Source organism: Trachypithecus francoisi, unplaced genomic scaffold (genome assembly GCF_009764315.1).
Source record: "Trachypithecus francoisi isolate TF-2019V2 unplaced genomic scaffold, Tfra_2.0 Lachesis_group17, whole genome shotgun sequence".
NCBI classification, from domain to species: Eukaryota; Metazoa; Chordata; class Mammalia; order Primates; family Cercopithecidae; genus Trachypithecus; species Trachypithecus francoisi.
In genome coordinates, this window is record NW_022681462.1 from 107,115,251 (window position 1) to 107,133,402 (window position 18,152).

The 18,152-nt window shown below is 53.9% G+C and overlaps 1 protein-coding gene and 1 long non-coding RNA gene across 2 annotated transcripts in view; both read right to left on the reverse strand.

Moving 5' to 3' along the window:
* Positions 1–364: 364 nt before the first annotated feature.
* On the reverse strand, positions 365–1,844 carry LOC117063052. The gene is made up of 3 exons (XR_004428700.1): positions 1,760–1,844; positions 1,604–1,681; positions 365–1,103 (listed from the first exon to the last, which is right to left on the reverse strand). It is a non-coding gene; the product is annotated as an uncharacterized LOC117063052 (long non-coding RNA).
* A 7,272-nt stretch (positions 1,845–9,116) lies between these two features.
* Positions 9,117–18,152, reverse strand: part of TPO (thyroid peroxidase) — a 100,677-nt gene continuing 91,641 nt past the window's right edge. The window contains exons 15-16 of the mRNA XM_033176693.1: positions 11,146–11,275; positions 9,117–9,429 (exon numbers count right to left, since the gene is read on the reverse strand). Coding sequence (XP_033032584.1) covers positions 9,376–9,429; positions 11,146–11,275 — 184 coding nt within the window. The 3' untranslated portion in view covers positions 9,117–9,375. The remainder of the gene's footprint in view (positions 9,430–11,145; positions 11,276–18,152) is intronic.

The window sequence follows — 18,152 nt, forward strand, 5'->3', positions numbered from 1 at the left end:
AATCAAACCACATCTTAGGACAGTATCAGGCTTGCGAAGGAAGCCTCCAGGGGTGGCCCACGTGGGATGGATGGTGAGACCGTGGACCCCCTCGGTCCAACCTCACAGCCTCTCCGCTCTCCCCACTTCCGAGGCAGATTTCTGGGAAACTGGGAGTTCAGAGGGAGGAGAAATAAGTCGTTTGTCAGCAGCCTGCTCCCTGATCTCCAAGGTCCCTTCCTGAAGGACAGGTGCTCCTCACACGGCCAAGCCTGGCCTGGTCCAGGTCTCTCCGCCCAGCAGCCCTGTGCTCTGTCTCTCCCTTTCCCCTTTTCCCCCTTTCCTCCCTCCCTGCCTCCCTCCATTTCTCCTTTCCTTCCTTCCTTCCCTCCCCGCACAGGATCTGCTATTCCTTAACTGTGAAACGCGGGCACAGGGCCTGTGATTGCACACTGGGTGACAGCAGTAGCGGTGCCGTCAGGCAGGTCTCAACAGAACCGGGTCAAAGTCCTCCAGCCCAATGGGTCCAGCTCAGTCAGGCTCTGCTGGTCTACAGGAGCCCAGCCCTGGAGCAGGGACATCTTTGCACCAACAGTGTTGCATGAGATGGGCTGGGGTGAGTGCCCAAAGCCAGGGGCTGATGGAGGGCTGGGGACCCACCAGGAGAAGCCCTGCTGTCAGCTGCAGAAGAGAAGCAGCAGGTGTCAGATGTCTGGAGAGGGGGCGGGGGCGGGGTCCTGTGGCAAGTGGAACTTGTCCCTGAAGAGGCAGGTATCTGGAGAGCAGGAGGGGGATCCTATGGCAGGTGGAACTTGTCTCTATTTACCTGGCTGGGGTGGGGCCACAGCACAAAACGGATGCCCTGAAAAATTCGAACCCATCTGGAAACTGTGCATCCACCTCTGCACCATGCCTGTTCTGCACCATATGGCTGCTCTCTGCCTCCCTCTGGGCCAAGGCTTACCTGCCCTGCAGCCTCAGAATGTCAGCCCGGTTTCCATAAGAAGGACCTAGAAGCCACTGAGTAACTACTATGGGCGGGCACTGTAGTCATCTCTCTGCTTGGATTATCTCATGAAACTTCTCAATGGGAGCCACGCCCGAGCTTGAGTTGCAGCTGCCATCTTTAATTTTAAGAAGAAAAGAGGAAAGGAGGGAAAGATGGAGGAGGGGAGGAAGAAAGAAGAAAAGGAAGGAAGGAATGGAAGGAGAGAGGAAGGGAGGGAAGGATGGATGGGGGAGGCAGGAAGATTTAAGAAAAAGGGAATAAATGCATTGACTAGGTTAAGGTGAAGAACCTTCGTCTGGAAAGTGTTTTCTTGAATAATAAGATGGAAGTCCTATTTATCCCATTACAACACTAAGGACATTCAGAGACAAAGTCTGTCTTAGCTAATAAGTCTTAGCTAATACTGAAGGTTTGGAAAAAACCTAATTTACAAGTACAATTTTTTTCCTCACCACCCAAGGTCAGATCAGATCTTGCCCATCCAATCTTGGCCTGTCTGCTTTTCTTTTTGGGATGGTCATTTTTATGCTCTCCCTGGAGCACCTGTTAAGTATGGATCATTGCTCTAGGAAAAGAGCTGCCAGGCTCCAGCTGCTCCGGGATTCAATTACTTACCAGGACTGAGGACTAGGGGTCTTCCGCGGACAGGTGCTGGCCCCAGGGACTGCGCCCAGCCTGGGATGAAACTCGCTCCTGTAGAGACCAAGGGTGGGTGAGGGGACGAGGCAGGGATGTGGAGCCAGTCCATCCCGGAGACGGTTTCCTTCTCACCTGTTGCAAGGCTCGTGGCGGACACTCCTGCACCCAAAGTCACACCAACAAGAGGAGGGCATGGCACGCGTGTTTAGCCAAGGCCCTGGGAAACGGAATTCTTCTAAGCCTGAGGAAGGAAGCAGGAGCCAGGGAGTTCTGAGAGTGGACAGAAAGGCATGCCCTGGAGCTGGTGAGCCGGGAGCCCGGCCAGGCCCCTTGGCAGAATCCTCCTTGGGTCTGTGCTGGGATCGTCCCCTGGGTGCTGGGCAGGACACGGACACTCGAGGACTTTCCTGGGAGAAGCAGGGAGGCAGAGAGCTACCCTCCCAGGTTTTATGGCTTTTGCTTTCAGGGAGAAGAGCCCTAGTTTCCATGATGCCTTTTGTGGGAAGAAGGAGGGTGAAGGCCGGAGAGGGCTTCTCGCTTCTGTGGACTTCTGGGTCTCCCTCAGCTCAAAGCAGGCCATTCACCAAGGTGTTGCATTTGGGGTATTGCGTTTTGAACCCCGATGCAGGAGTTAGAAAATGCATATGAAATTGCCTGCAAGAATGGCAGAGTCATGAAAAGTGCATTACATTTTTTTTAGTGGTAAAGCAAAGAGTCAGGCTCTGACCGCTGTTTCACTCTGTACTTCAAAGATTCCCAAGAGGCGAGTTCCCTCGGTTTATTTTAAACAAGCTATTTAATGCTGTCTTATGATTTCATTGAGTTTTTATGTACATAAGTTAAACACTGACTAAAAATACTTATCCTTAAATAGTCTGTCACTGACCAATGAAGTGTCATTTTTTCTTGGCACAGTTCTTTTTTTTCTTTTCTTTCTTTTTTTTGAGACAGAGTCTCACCCTGCCGCCCAGGCTGGAGTGCAGTGGTGCGATCTCGGCTCACTGCAAGCTCCACCTCCCAGGTTCACGCCATTCTCCTGGCTCAGCCTCCCGAGTAGCTGGGACCACAGGTGCCTGCCACCACGCCCGGCTAATTTTGTGTATTTTTAGTAGAGACGGGATTTCACTCTGTTAGCCAGGATGGTCTCGATCTCCTGACCTCGTGATGCGCCCACCTCAGCCTCCCAAAGTGCTGGGATGACAGGCATGAGCCGCGCGCGGCCAGGAGAGTTCTTAAGGGTTGATTCCCCTTCGCTGATAGGGTGAAAAAAAGCCCTTCCGTGCTCCTAAACAGGAGTGGTGGTGTGACATCTCTGTGTGCAGGTGTGGTTTGTGTTGTATCTGTGTGGTGTGTGCGCAGGTGTGGTGTGTGTGTGGTAGGAGGTGTGAGTGATTTTTGGCTGGCTGTGGGGAAGGTGTGTGTGGTGTGTGTGTGTGGTGGGTGGTGTGATTTTTGGGTGTGTGTGGTGTGTGTGTGTGGTGGGTGGTGTGTGATTTTGGCTGTGTGTGTGGTGTGTGTGTGGTGGGTGGTGTGTGATTTTTGTCTGTGTGTGTGGTGGGTGGTGTGTGTGTGATGGGTGGTGATTTTGGCTGTGTGTGTGGTGTGTGTGTGGTGGGTGGTGTGAGTGGTTTTGGGTGTGTGTGTGTGTGTGTGTGGTGTGTGTGTGATGGGTGGTGTGTGATTTTGGCTGTATGTGTGGTGTGTGTGTGGTGTGTGGTGTGAGTGGTTTTTGGGTGTGTGTGTAGTGTGTGTGTGGTGGGTGGTGTGAGTGATTTTGGCTGTGTGTGTGGTGTGTGTGTGATGGGTGGTGTGAGTGATTTTGGCTGTGTGTGTGGTGTGTGGTGGGTGGTGTGAGTGGTTTTTGGGTGTGTGTGTAGTGTGTGTGTGTCGTGGGTGGTGTGATTTTGGCTGTGTGTGTGGTGTGTGTGTGGTGGGTGGTGTGAGTGATTTTGGCTGTGTGTGTGGTGGGTGGTGTGGGATTTTTGGCTCTGTGTGTAGTGTGTGTGTGTGGTGGGTGGTGTGAGTGGTTTTGGGTGTGTGTGCGGTGTTTGTGTCTTTCCGTGTGTGTAATGCTTATTGATATACTCACATGACATACTTATTTCGCTGATCACAGGATTTCAGTTATTGAGAGGTGTCTCTTCTTGACAATAAATATTATTTAAATCATGCAAATGCAGAGTTAGGATTTGGAGTTTTATTTCAAGAAAGTTCATGGCGATGTGGAAGGCTGAAAACTGATTCCTTGAAAGATATCCGAGTCCCTGGAACCTGTGAACGAGACCTTAGGTGGAGAAGGAAGAAGGATCTTTAGAGGGAAAGATTAGGGCCTTGAGAGTGGGGAGCTGCCTGGGCCACCTGGGGGCGCCGGAGTGCCACAGCCCGTGCCCATTCCAAAGGGAGGCTGAGGCGTTTTCCACAGACAGAGGGAAAGGAGATGCAGAGGCAGCGGAATTGGATCGGGGCAGCCCCGGTCAGGTTTGCCTGGGGCCCCCAGAACCTGGAAGAGACAAGGAACGGCCCCGAAGAGTCTCCAGGGGGATCGTGGCCCCGCAGACACCTCCATCCGGGAGTGCTGGACTCCGCCATGGGGAGAGCGTCCATTCCGTGTGGAGCCACCCTGTGAGTGGGATTCCGTGACGCGACCCCAGGAAACCAACACGGGCAGAGACGGAAACCTGCAAGTTCTGAAACTCAAACCCAAGACTCCACCTGTCTCTCCCAGCCCCAGGCCAAGTGCTCCCTCCCCGCCCCACCAGGGAGAGTGCTCCCACTTCTCCCAGGCCTAAAGCTGCCCCCAACCCCAAGAATAGTGCTCCTCCTTGACTCCCTGGGATAGCGGTCTCCCTGCCCTCAGGGATAGTGCTCCCCTAACCCCAGGAATAGTGCTCCTCCACGCCCCCCGGTCTGGTGCCCTAATTGCAGATTGCATTCTTGGCTGCAGGAAGTCATGAGCGAAGAGACCGTGACCCTCTCCCAAACCCCCACACGTGCTGACATCTCCACGTGTGCTGTGTCCTGGGTGAGCTTTCTTCATAGACTGTGCTTCCCTCTGTGTGGAGTTTCTGCTTCATCCATCTGTTCACAGGGAGGACGCACACCCCTGAGTGAGTCCAAGGCCACCCCATGCATCCTATAGAAACTCTCACTGCCCAGGGAGCAGACTTTACTAGGAAAGCTCTGGGTTCACAGAGGCTCTGGGCTCTGCCTGGGCCTGATGCCCTTCACTGTTTGAACCTAGTAGCTGCCTGCAGGTGCAGAGGACACGTACCCTCCAGCCTTTGTCCTTTCCCGGCCTTTCTTCTCGTCAATCCTACTATCTGCGGGCCTAAGTGGACGCTCGGGCAAGTAAGTGAGTCTGTAAGCAACGAGCAGTGCCTGTCCTTAGCATGTCTGGGGTCTGTGGCTTTTGAGAAGGCATCTGCAAAGCTATTGCTGACATGGGCGTCATGAGGTTCTCTCCCTTATTCCAGGGCTCAGTAAGCCCACAGGGCGCAAGGCTCTTGACATTCACAGCTGAGTGAGAAAGTGGTGATGTTTAACTACAAGCATGAAAACCACAAAAAGTAAAATAAAGGCTTCCATGTGCAACGCACATATCCAGCGCCCTGGAATCAAGTAGACACCTGTGCTCTTTGAGAGGAGTGAAGATGCAGGTCCAGAAAAATGGTGATTCTGCTGTTTCCCAAGTCACCCAGCAGGGGGGGTGTCTGCTCATGGAAACCCGCATTTGCTAGGATACAGTGTCCCTCTTTCTTTTTTCAAGGAAAGACCAATTCACTCAGAAATTACATCCTTAGTGAGAGATCCATGACCTGTAGGACCCCACACACCCAGAACCCCCGCTCCCAGGGGACGGCTGGGTCAGTGTGTTCCGACACGTGTCATATTCACAAGGAATGGGTGTTACAAGACCAGTAGGTCGCATGGCTCTCGTTAATTTGGCCAGAGTCATTCACGGATAGCAGAATGTTCAATAAGGAAGAAGCAGTCAACCAAATAGCAAGCACAATTTGGGGACATCGAGGTTGGGTAGAGATGATGAGGCCGTGAGCGCCATGGCAGGGGTGAGGCAGTCCTACCAAGTGCTGATGGTGAAGTGTGTTGTTATCTCTTCCTGAACGTAAATTTGTTATGTGACTCTAAGCAATTCGCTTCCGATGCCTGGGGCTCAGCCATTTCCTCTCCAAAATCAAGGGGCCGTAGAGAGTGACCTTGGGGTGGTCTCCAGGGTTAACATCACACAGTGCCAATTATCCCAGTAAGAGACCAAAGCCGCGGCCAGTTTGCCTGAAATTCTCCTGTGAATGGCCCAACAGAAATAATGAAAGTGAGTGGATGGTGTGACAAACACAGAAAGGCCTGGGAAGCAAGCGGACCGACTCCCTGGATACTTAGCCAGGCGCCGTCTTCTCAGTTAGATCTTTAAATAGACTGAGATTTGGCAAACTTGTTACAAATCCTGGCAGCATATCAACAAGATCATTAGACCCATAAAGTAACTAATACCCTAAACCCCTTTGACCCCAAGGAGTGTCAGGATTGTAGCCCTGTGAAGATGGTGCACACGAATTAAGGCTGATCCCATCATTGAGGATTGTCGAGGCTGTGAGCCATCAGCGCGTAATCATGCCGGGACTCTTAAAATATGTGTATCACTATAGTCAGCATTCTGCAGTGAGACAGAACCAATAGGCTAGATAGATAGGTAGGTAGCTATATAGAGAGGCAGGTGATAGATAGGTAGATAGATAGATAGACAGACAGGTGATAGATAGATAGATAGACAGGTGATAGATAGATAGATAGACAGGTGATAGACAGGTGATAGATAGATAGATAGATAGATAGACAGATAATGATAGACAGGTGATAGATAGATAATGATAGACAGGTGATAGATAGATAGATAGATAGATGATAGGTGATAGATAGGTGATAGATAGATAGATAGATGACAGACAGGTGATAGATGATAGATAGGTAGGTAGGTAGATAGATAGATAGATAGATAGATAGATGATAGGTGATAGATAGACAGGTGATAGATAGATGACAGACAGGTGATAGATGATAGATAGGTAGGTAGGTAGGTAGATAGATAGATGATAGGTGATAGACAGGTGATAGATAGATAGATAGATAGATAGATAGATAGATGATGGACAAGCAGATAGCTAGCTAGATGGATGGAAAGAGGATACGCAGTAGGAGAAATGTGATGATGGAGGTTGAGAAGTCCCGTGACAGGCTGTCTTAGAGCTGGAGACTCTGGGATGCTGGTCGTGTGACTTAGCACCCAAGTCGCAAGGCCTCAGAGCCAGGGAAGACAATGGTGTGACTCAGTCCAAGGCTGAAGGCCTGAGAGCCCAGGGCAGGGAGTGCTGCTGCAAGCCCAGAGTTTAAAGGCCAAGAGCCTAGAGTGCTGATGTCCAAGGACAGGAGAAGAAGTGTCCCAGCTCTAGGAGAGAGACAGAGCTGCCTTTTAGTTCCATCCAGGATTGGATGGTGCCCACCCTACATTCAGGCAGGTCTTCCCCTCAGTCTGTGACTCACACCCCAGTCTCCTCCAAAACAGCTTATCCTCTTATCCATCCATCTAGCTGAGGCTGAGACAAGACCTCACCAGCCAGCCGGGCCTCCCTCCAGCCAGCCAGGTTGAGGCCTGACGTTAACCATCACTGTATGGCACTGCTCCTTCTGGCTAATCTTAGAGGGCAGAGGTCATGTAGGCACCGCATCAAGCCAGGGTTCCTGGTTTTGGTGTCAGCAAGAGGCTCCGAGGTGGAAGGGAAGACCGCTCCCCAGTCAGTGTGTTCCAGTGCGTGGCAGGGCAGCGTCTGGAAGTAGAAGGCCCGTGTTCGCTTCGTGGAAATGATCCAGAGGTTGGGCAGCCACCCCCCTTCGCTGCCCAGAGCAGGTGCTGATGCGTTGTGCATGATCCAGAGGTTGGGCGCCGCCCCCCTTCGCTGCCCAGAGCGGGAGCTGATGCGCTGTGCATTGCTGCGGTTCCGTGTCTCTCCTCAGCCGCCGATGGTAACTCTCGGCAGCTCCTCTGCAGAAGCCGGGTGGTGTCCCTTCCCTGGGTGTTGATACGGTTTGGTTCTGTGTCCCACCCGGTCTCATGTGGGACTGTCATTCCCAGTGTTGGAGAGGGGCCTGCTGGGAGGCGATGGGATCATGGGGTGGGTTCTCAGGAAGAGTCCAGCACCACCCCTCTTGGTCCTGTGCAGGCAGTGAGTCTCCTGTGATCTGGCGGTCTCCGTGTGTGGCTGCCCCTCTCCCTCCTCTCCCTCCCGGATCCTGGCTCCTGCCCTGTGATGGGCCTCCTGCCCCTGCCCCTTCCGCCATGACGCCATGACTGTGTTTCCAGAGGCCTCCCCAGAAGCCGAGCACATGGCAGCACCATGCCACCTGCACCGCCTGTGCAGCCCAGAGCCAGTTAAAGCTCTTTTCTCTATAAATGACCCAGTCTCGGGTGGTTCTTTATGGCAGTGTGAGAATGGACTGCTTACAGGTGTGATAAGGGCAATCTGTGAAATTTGCCAGGATATTTTTCATATTGTTTTAATTCTGAGATCATGAATGAGTTTTACATGAACAAAACTAAGAGTTTGGGAACACGTAGAACAGGATGGCCTAGCACCTAGGGAAAACAACAGTCTGGTATTTTTGGGTTACAAAAGTTATGAAAAGCAAACTACGTGTTCTCTACAGAACACTCGAGCGAAATAAAACATCCCAAAGCGAAACGTTCACAGCCCTCCCGGGCCACTGCTGGCATCCGTGGGTGAGACCATTAAGTGTTGCCCAGACGGCCTGTTTCATCCATGATTGGTGACTACTCTCTTCTCTTAGTGGAGGTAGAACTCCAGGTCAGATGCGCCTGCATTTGCTTTCAGTGCTGAAGGACCCCTGACTATTTCCGTGGGTGAGGCTGAGTGCTGCCTGGGCTGGGACCCAGCACCCTGGAATTCAGCTGCTTCACACAGGAAATGAGGACGGCAGCTTTACAGGGTCAGCGTGGCTAACGGTGCCCCCCAGGCTGCCTAGTTGAGTCAAGGAGTCCGGGATCACTGGGCTGTGTTCCCTGTGAGTGAGGGGGATGAGGAGGGCTGAGAGAGGCGCGCGGCAGGGCGGCTGCTGGAGGCAGAAGCCTGCGGTCTGAGGCTGACATGTTGGTGAATCTCTGGAGGATGAGACAAGTCACTTTGCCCTGTTGGTCCTTAAGGCTCCAGCCTCTCCCTCAGAATCACTTTCCTCCTCCCACCGGCCCTGCAGGAAGCCAGGAGTGCTCTTCTCGGGAGAAGAGGGAAGCCAGATGCAGGCCCTGCGGACACCTGGTGATGGGCAGCGGGTGTGGAAATACCAGTGTCGGAGGGACCGCCGGGGCAGAATGCAGACGAGCACAGCGTCAGAGACACCAGAAGGTGGAGATAGGATGATGGCAAGAGTAGTGTTTCCAGGGTTCGCAAAATAAAGATGTGTCATCTGTAAATACATTTTAATGGCAAAGCCCCAGAAGGAACAAATCAGGCAATGCTTACAAGAAAAGGCTAGACAAATGCACAGTTACAACATTTATTCATCCTTGCCTGAGAGTGATTACAACATGGTGCTAGATTTGCCCGTGTTTGGAAAACAGTCGTCCTGGTGATTTTGGATTTGCCTGTGTTTGGAAAACAGTTGTACGGTGATTTTGGGAACACGAAGCTGTTCTGCAGGATCAGTGTCCTGCCAGTTTGCCCTCAGAGGGCTCTCGGCAGCCTGTGAGTATCCCGGCCTTCCATCCTGGCACTCCCCTGCAAAAATGCAGAACAAACATTAATAACATCTGAATTTTGACTGCTCCGGTAACAGCACACACTTGATACAAGACAGGAGGGCCCGGATAGGAGCTGTTTTCACAAAGGACTGCTGGCAAGATGAACCATCCTTCTTCCTCGTCACGCCAGAGGGAAGTTTCTGGCTCCTGGACGAACACTTGTTTGCAGGAGGCCACAGAGGATCCACGTGGCAAAGGTTCCTACTCAGAGCGGGATCTGATATCCGCAGGCAGGGTCCTTCAGGAAGAAAGCGTGCTGAGCACACAGGTCCCTGCAACCATGGATGCACAGAACACCTGGCCTTGCCCCTGGTGTCAGTCAGGCTAATTAGGGGCCCAGGGGACTTGCTGGCACTACCCTTGCTGTGGCTAACAAAGGTATCCTGGGGTTGCATTTAAATTCACAAAGAGCCTCACTCCCAGGCCAGGTCTTTTTCTTCCATGTGTGACAGCCAGGTGCAAAGATGAACCTACTCTCAGCAGAATGACCCTGGGCTCTGCTCGTCTCCGAGGACAGGATCTAATTTCACACTGAACTTCGGAAGGGAGCCTGATCATGCTGGCAATGCCCCCTCCTGTATGCAAGTGACTTTGTTTAAATTAAAATTTGTATTTTAGTTGACAAATAATAACTGCATATATTTACGTTTTAAGCATGGTTTTGATACCTTTACATTATGGAGAGATTATATCAAGTTAATTAACATATCATCACCTCACATCTTTTTTTTGGCAGTGAGAACATTTAAAATCTATTATTTTAGTGGCTGGGCATGGTCCCAGCACTTTGGGAGTTTCAGACTGGAGGATCTCTTGAGCCTAAGGGCTCAACACCAGCCTGGGCAGCGTAGTGAGACTGTATCTCTGCAAAAAATTCAAAAATTAGCCAGGCATGGTGGTGAGTGCCTGTAGTCCCAGCCACTCCGGCGACTGAGGCAGGAGGGTCAAGGCTACGGTGAGCTATGATGGTGCCACCGCACTCCAGTCTTGGGTGACAGAGCAAGACTCTGTCTCAAAAACAAACAAAAAAAAACCTATTATATTAGCAATTTTGAAATATGTGATCATTATGACAAAGCGTGTGCCCCATGTGGTGCAGCAGATCTGAGGCATCCTCCTCCTGCCTGAGACTTTGTGCCTGTGACCAGCATCTCCCTACTGCCCTCTGGAGGCCACTGTTCTGCTCTCTGCTTCTCTAAGTTCAACAGTCAAACTTACACAAGTGACTTTTTAATACGGCCTCACTTGGGGTTCTGCATACAAGGTAAAGTTGGTAAAACATAAACGTAAACATTTTTCCGCACTGATTATAACGATTCCACTTAAAAAACAGAACTTAAAAGTCAGCATTTTGTTTCAGCTTCTCCTTCCTCTCCTGTGCTTCCAGCCAGTCCTCAGAATAAGTGGAAGCCAACGCCTGAAAGTCAGCCCCTAGTTTTGGAACTGGTTTGTACCAATGGAAGGCATTTTCCTTCCTCTCCCTAGGCAGGCTCACATTCTGGCTCATTGTCATTAACTTGTAAATAAAACCTCCAGGACGAAAGCGCAGAACGGATGAGGAACCAAGGGGTAAACAGAAATATGCCGGGAGCCTCATCAGAGCTGCTCCTACACTCAGATCTTGTCCAACCACTGCGGTGGCAGCTGGAAACATGCAGCATGTGTGGCCCTAGGGAGGTCCAGGCAGGCCCACCTGCTCCGAGTCCTGAGCTGCGGCGCCCTGCGGTGAAGTCCCTGCATCCTGGTGCTTCCCGCATCTCAGCTGGGGAGTTCCTCTGCCTGTCTCCGAGATGGGCAGTGTGGGTTTAGTGCCAGCGCGTGTCCTGTGGGAGACACGTGTCCAGTTATCGGGAGAGGGCCCGGCACCGTGACTGTGGAGGGGAGAGAGCCGGGCATGAGCAAGGGCACGGCGGCCATGCTTGTCTTTGGCAGAAACGCTCCAGCCCACTTTCATTTTCCACTTCAGTTGAGTCAATCATGATCTGATATATTTTGGAAAAATTAGCACTGTTCTCTTCACAGGAAAAATAATTTTAGCATTTCGCAGCCAAGAGGACCCGTTTCCATGCAGCTGGGCGGTGGCTTTCTTACAACAATCATGCAGGAGACAGGCTGCAGTGAGGATTTCCACCCCCGTCACTGGATGCATCCAAGTGACAGGCAACGTTAAGCTTTTCCTGGGTCAGGGCGTCATCCCTGTGCAGGCAAAGGGCCCCAAACCACCTTCCACCTGAGCCTGAAGACCCCAGCCCAGACCTGGAGAAGAGGGGGAGGAAGCGCCGTCCCAGGGGAGCAAGGGTAGAGGCCCCCCTGTCTCTGGGAGGTGTGGAGAGCTGGGGCCGGCACAGGAAGGGACACTCTGGTGAGATTGGGACCTTTTGAGAAGGGAAGAGCAAGTTATCCAGGAATGCATTAAAAATACTGCGGGATTTAACTGTAAGTACAAAACAGCTTTTCCATCAGAACTTAACAGCTACTATATTTTCCAGCTATTTGTTTGCCTTGATTAGAAGTTTTTTTACCTGCCCCCGGCCCCATTCCCCAAACACTGAGCTGCTGGACTCCTTCCCCTGCCTCGGCGGTCATTCATCCCTGACCTCTGCATGGCGCCATCATCACGGGTCCTGAGCATTCCTGCCCGCCTGCCTGAAGAGGAACACAGGCCCTGGAGGTGGCTTGACCATGTGTCAACGCAGCAATGGCAGACAATACTGGAGGTGGCTCCCCGTGACCCCGTGTCAACGCGGCAATGGCAGACAATACTGTAATGCCTACAAACAACTTCCGAGGTCCTTCTGGGGAGCACAGTCTCAGCACCACAGTGCACTCTGCACAGGCATTCCAGCAGCTCCTCCCAGGGAGCACAGTCCCAGCACCACAGTGCACTCTGCACAGCCATTCCAGCAGCTCCTCCCGGGGAGCACAGTCCCAGCACCACAGCGCACTCTGCACAGCCATTCCAGCAGCTCCTCCCGGGGAGCACAGTCCCAGCACCACAGCGCACTCTGTACAGCCATTCCAGCAGCTCCTCCCGGGGAGCACAGTCCCAGCACCACAGCGCACTCTGCACAGCCATTCCAGCAGCTCCTCTCAGGGAGCACAGTCCCAGCACCACAGCGCACTCTGCACAGGCATTCCAGCAGCTCCTCCTGGGGAGCACAGTCCCAGCACCACAGTGCACTCTGCACAGCCGTTCCAGCAGCTCCTCCCAGGGAGCACAGTCCCAGCACCACAGCGCACTCTGCACAGGCATTCCAGCAGCTCCTGCCGGGGAGCACAGTCCCAGCACCACAGCGCACTCTGCACAGGCATTCCAGCAGCTCCTGCCGGGGAGCACAGTCCCAGCACCATAGCGCACTCCGCACAGCCATTCCAGCAGCTCCTGCCGGGGAGCACAGTCCTAGCACCACAGCGCACTCTGCACAGGCATTCCAGAGGTTCCTGCCGGGGAGCATAGTCCCAGCATCATAGCGCACTCGCACAGCCATTCCAGCAGCTCCTGCCGGGGAGCATAGTCCCAGCATCATAGCGCACTCCGCACAGCCATTCCAGCAGCTCCTGCCGGGGAGCACAGTCCTAGCACCACAGCGCACTCCGCACAGGCATTCCAGCAGCTCCTCCCGGGGAGCACAGTCCCAGCACCACAGCGCACTCTGCACAGGCATTCCAGCGGTTCCTGCCGGGGAGCATAGTCCCAGCACCACAGTGCACTCTGTACAGCCATTCCAGCAGCTCCTCCCAGGGAGCACAGTCCCAGCACCACAGCGCACTCTGCACAGGCATTCCAGCGGTTCCTGCCGGGGAGCACAGTCCCAGCACCATAGCACACTCCGCACAGGCATTCCAGCAGCTCCTGCCGGGGAGCACAGTCCCAGCACCATAGCGCACTCCGCACAGCCATTCCAGCAGCGTCAGCAAAGGCATCGCAAACCAAAGGCCAGTGCACAGTCACCTCCCCACCCTTGAGGACTCCAGCCAAGGTGTACATGGAAGACAGCACTCCCGTCCAGGGGAGGGCCTGAGTCTGCCTCTCCTCTGTACAGGCCCAACAGTCCTTGGTGGCTTCAGTGTTTGTGACGGTGTCATCAGGTGCAAATGGCATTTAGTCACCGCTTCAGCCTGATCACCACAGGGGACTGGGGTGTTGCTTGAGTTTGACTTTGTGACCTCTCCGCATCTCAGTTTTCTTATTTGTAAAGTGAGATAAAATAGCAACTTCCTTCAGTGAGAATCCACTGACATAAAGTGTGTAAGGAGTTAGCACCAATGCCAGCTTCTATTAAAATTCAATGAATGTCAGGTGTTCGTGCCATGTTAAAGTGCATTAATGCCTCATTCACTCTCTGCTCATTACTGTAAATGGAACTGGATCTACTTGATAATCATTTCAAAGTCACATCCACCCAGAACATGGGAATGTGACCTTGTCTAGAAGTAAAATGTTTTCAGATGCAATTAGTTAGAGTCTATACTGGGAATAGGGTGGAACCTGGAATCCAGCAGGACTGGTGCCCTTATAAGAAGAGGGGCATTTGAACACAGACACGCAGGGGAGAAGGCCGGGTAAAGACAGAGGCAGAGGTTGGCATGATGAGTCTGTAGGCCAAGCGGTGCCAGCGAACACCAGCAGGGCACCAAAGACGGGGTGTGCAAGGAAGCATTCGTCCTGTCAGCCTTTGGGGGAGCACAGCCCTGCCAACACCGTGACTTGGGTCTCCTGACCTCCAGAACTGTGAGAGAATCAATGTCTGTTGCTTTAAGCCACCAAACGTGGTTCTTTGTTACGGCAGCCCTTGCCCTCCTCAACCTGAACCGTCACCACTCCGTCATCTTACTTCTCAATATCCCAAGTAAAAGCCACCTGAAGAAAGACCATGTCTTAACAGAAAATGTCTTGAAAATGTTGGAAAAAGACTTTCCTTACTTTATGAATTTGCTGCATAATAGAAATTTAAATTAAAATATTTTGCATTCACTGTTCACTACTGTTTTACAAGCACTATGCTCATTTCAATCTAGAGAGGTCTTATGTCTTTTTAAATTATTTTCTATATTCATTGAGGTTCTGAATCATGTAAAAGCATTGAAAACAACCCTTGTCAAATAATCCTGACTTTTCTATACAATTGCATATATGGCTATTTCACCATTTGAATTTGAGCTTCTTCATAAACACTTTAAAAACAGGGCAGGGGCCGGGCGTGGTGGCTCACGCCTGTAATCTCAGCACTTTGGGAGGCCGAGGCGGGTGGATCACGAGGTCAGGAGATTGAGACCATCCTGGCTAACATGGTGAAACCTTGTCTCTACTGAAAATACAAAAAATTAGCCAGGGGCAGTGGCGGGCGCCTGTGGTCCCAGCTGCTCAGGAGGCTGAGGCAGGAGAATGGTGTGAACCCGGGAGGCAGAGGTTTCAGTGAGCCGAGACCGCGTCACTGCCCTCCAGTCTGGGAGACACAGCGAGACTCTGTCTCAAAAAAAAAAAAAAAAAACCAGGGACGGGATGTGCCCGTCCCTCTGAATTCAACCATTTTTCCCTTGTATCAGGTCGGAGCACCTTGTTAAGATGAGAAATATTTACTGCACTCGTTACTAATCACAAGATGCTTCTGGGCAAAGGAGGGAGGAGAGATTCACAGGGTGAAGAAGCCACTCCTGCACGGGGGGATTTGGGGGCTGCACACAGTGGGGGGATTTGGGGGGTTGCACACAGTGGGGGGATTTTGGGGATTGCACACAGCGGGGGGATTTGGGGGGTTGCACACAGTGGGGGATTTGGGGAGTTGCACACAGTGGGGGGATTTGGGGGGTTGCACACAGTGGGAGGATTTTGGGGGTTGCACACAGTGGGGAGATTTGAGGAGGTTGCACACAGTGGGGGGATTTTGGGGGCTGCACACAGTGGGGGGTTTGGGGGCTGCACACAGTGGGGGGTTTGGGGGCTGCACACAGTGGGCGGGTTTGGGGGCTGCACACAGTGGGGGGATTTGGGGGGTTGCACACAGTGGGGGGATTTGGGGGTTGCACACAGTGGGGGGATTTTGGGGGTTGCACACAGTGGGGGGATTTTGGGGGTTGCACACAGTGGGGGGATTTGGGGGTTGCACACAGTGGGGGGATTTTGGGGGTTGCACACAGTGGGGGGATTGAGGGGGTTGCACACAGTGGGGGGATTTTGGGGGTTGCACACAGTGGGGGGATTTGAGGGGGTTGCACACAGTGGGGGGTTTGGGGGCTGCACACAGTGGGGGTATTTGGGGGGTTGCACACAGTGGGGGTATTTGGGGGGTTGTACACAGTGGGGGGAATTCAGGAGGTTACACACAGTGGGGGGATGTGGGGGGGTTGCACACAGTAGGGGGATTTGGGGGTTGCACACAGTGGGGGGATGTGGGGGGGTTGCACACAGTGGGGGGATTTGGGGGGTTGCACACAGTGGGGGGTTTGGGGGGGTTGCACACAATGGGGGGATTTGGGGGGTGCGCACAGTGGGGGTATTTGAGGGGTGCACACAGTGGGGGGTTGGGGGGCTGCACACAGTGGGGGTATTTGGGGGGTTGCACACAGTGGGGGATTTAGGGAGGTTGCGCACAGTGGGGGGATTTGAGGGGGTTGCACACAGTGGGGGGTTGGGGGGCTGCACACAGTGGGGGGATTTGGGTGGTTGCACACAGTGGGGGGATTTGGGGGTTGCACACTGGGGGGATTTGGGGGGTTGCACACAGTGGGGGGATTGGGGGTTACACACAGTGGGGGATTTGGGGAGTTACACACAGTGGGGGATTTGGGGGGTTGCACACAGTGGGGAGATTTGGGGGGTTGCACACAGTGGGGGGATTTGGGGGGTTGCACACAGTGGGGGGATTGGGGAGGTGCACACAGTGGGGGGATTTGGGGGATTGCACACAGTGGGGGGATTTTGGGGGTTGCACACAGTGGGGGGAATTTCAGGAGGTGTACACAGTGGGGGGATTTTGGGGGTTGCACACAGTGGGGGATTTGAGGGGTTGCACACAGTGGGGGGATGTGGGGGTTGCACACAGTGGGGGCTTTGGGTGGTTGCACAGTGTGGGGATGTGGGGGATTGCACACAGTGGGGGGATTTGTGGAGGTTGCACACAGTGGGGGGAATTTCAGGAGGTTGCACACAGTGGGGGGATTTGGGGGGTTGCACACAGTGGGGGGATTGGGGGGTTGCACACAGTGGGGAGATTTGGGGGGTTGCACACAGTGGGGGGATTTGGGGGGTGCACACAGGGGGGATTTGGGGGGCTGCACACAGTGGGGGGAATTTCAGGAGGTTGCACACAGTGGGGGGATTTGAGGGGTTGCACACAGTGGGGGGAATTTCAGGAGGTTACACACAGTGGGGGTATTTGGGGGATTGCACACAGTGGGGGGATTTGGGGGTTGCACACAGTGGGGGGTCTGGGGGGTTGCACACAGTGGGGGGTTGGGGGGTTGTACACAGTGGGGGGATGTGGGGGTTGCACCCAGTGGCGGTATTTGAGGGGGTTGCACACAGTGGGGGTTTGGGGGGTTGCACACAGTGGGAGGATTTGGGGGGTTGCACACAGTGGGGGGATTTGAGGGGTTGCACACAGTGGGGGGATTTGTGGAGGTTGCACACAGTGGGGGGATTGAGGGGTTGCACACAGTGGGGGGTCTGGGGGGTTGCACACAGTGGGGGGATTGGGGGGTTGCATACAGTGGCAGGATTTGTGGAGGTTGCACACAGTGGGGGGATTTGAGGGGGTTGCACACAGTGGGGGGATTTGGGGAGGTTGCACACAGTGGGGGGATTTGGGGAGGCTGCACACAGTGGAGGGATTTGAGGGGGTTGCACACAGTGGGGGGATTTGGGGAGGTTGCACACAGTGGGGGGATTTGGGGAGGTTGCACACAGTGGGTGGTGTTTGGGTGGAGCCTTAGCGATGTGTCAGATCTGAACATGCAAGGCTGTGCTGAGATGATAAGGAGATAGTATTCTATGGAAAGATTGAGGCTTGAACAAAAGGCAAGAAATGGGAATGGCTGGGCATATCCAGGGAGAGATCAGAGAGACTGCAAGGGCATGGTGCCAGGGTCAGTGTGGGGTAGAGAGACTGTGAGGGCACGGTGGCAGGGCCGGTGTGGGGTAGAGAGACGCGAGGGCACGGTGGTAGGGCCGGTGTGGGGTAGAGAGACTGTGAGGGCACAGTGGCAGGGGCAGTGTGGGGTAGAGAGACTGTGAGGGCACGGTGGCAGGGCCGGTGTGGGGTAGAGAGACTGCGAGGGCACGGTGGCACAGGTGATGTGGGGTAGAGAGACTGTGAGGGCACGGTGGCAGGGCCGGTGTGGGGTAGAGAGACTGCGAGGGCACGGTGGCACGGGTGGTGTGGGGTAGAGAGACTGCGAGGGCACGGTGGCAGGGCCGGTGTGGGGTAGAGAGACTGCGAGGGCACGGTGGCAGGGCCGGTGTGGGGTAGAGAGACTGCGAGGGCACGGTGGCAGGGCCGGTGTGGGGTAGAGACTGCGAGGGCACGGTGCAGGGCCGGTGTGGGGTAGAGAGACTGCGAGGGCACGGTGGCAGGGCCGGTGTGGGGTAGAGAGACTGCGAGGGCACGGTGGCAGGGCCGTGTGGGGTAGAGAGATGTGAGGGCACGGTGGCAGGGCTGGTGTGGGGTAGAGAGACTGCGAGGGCACGGTGGCAGGGCTGGT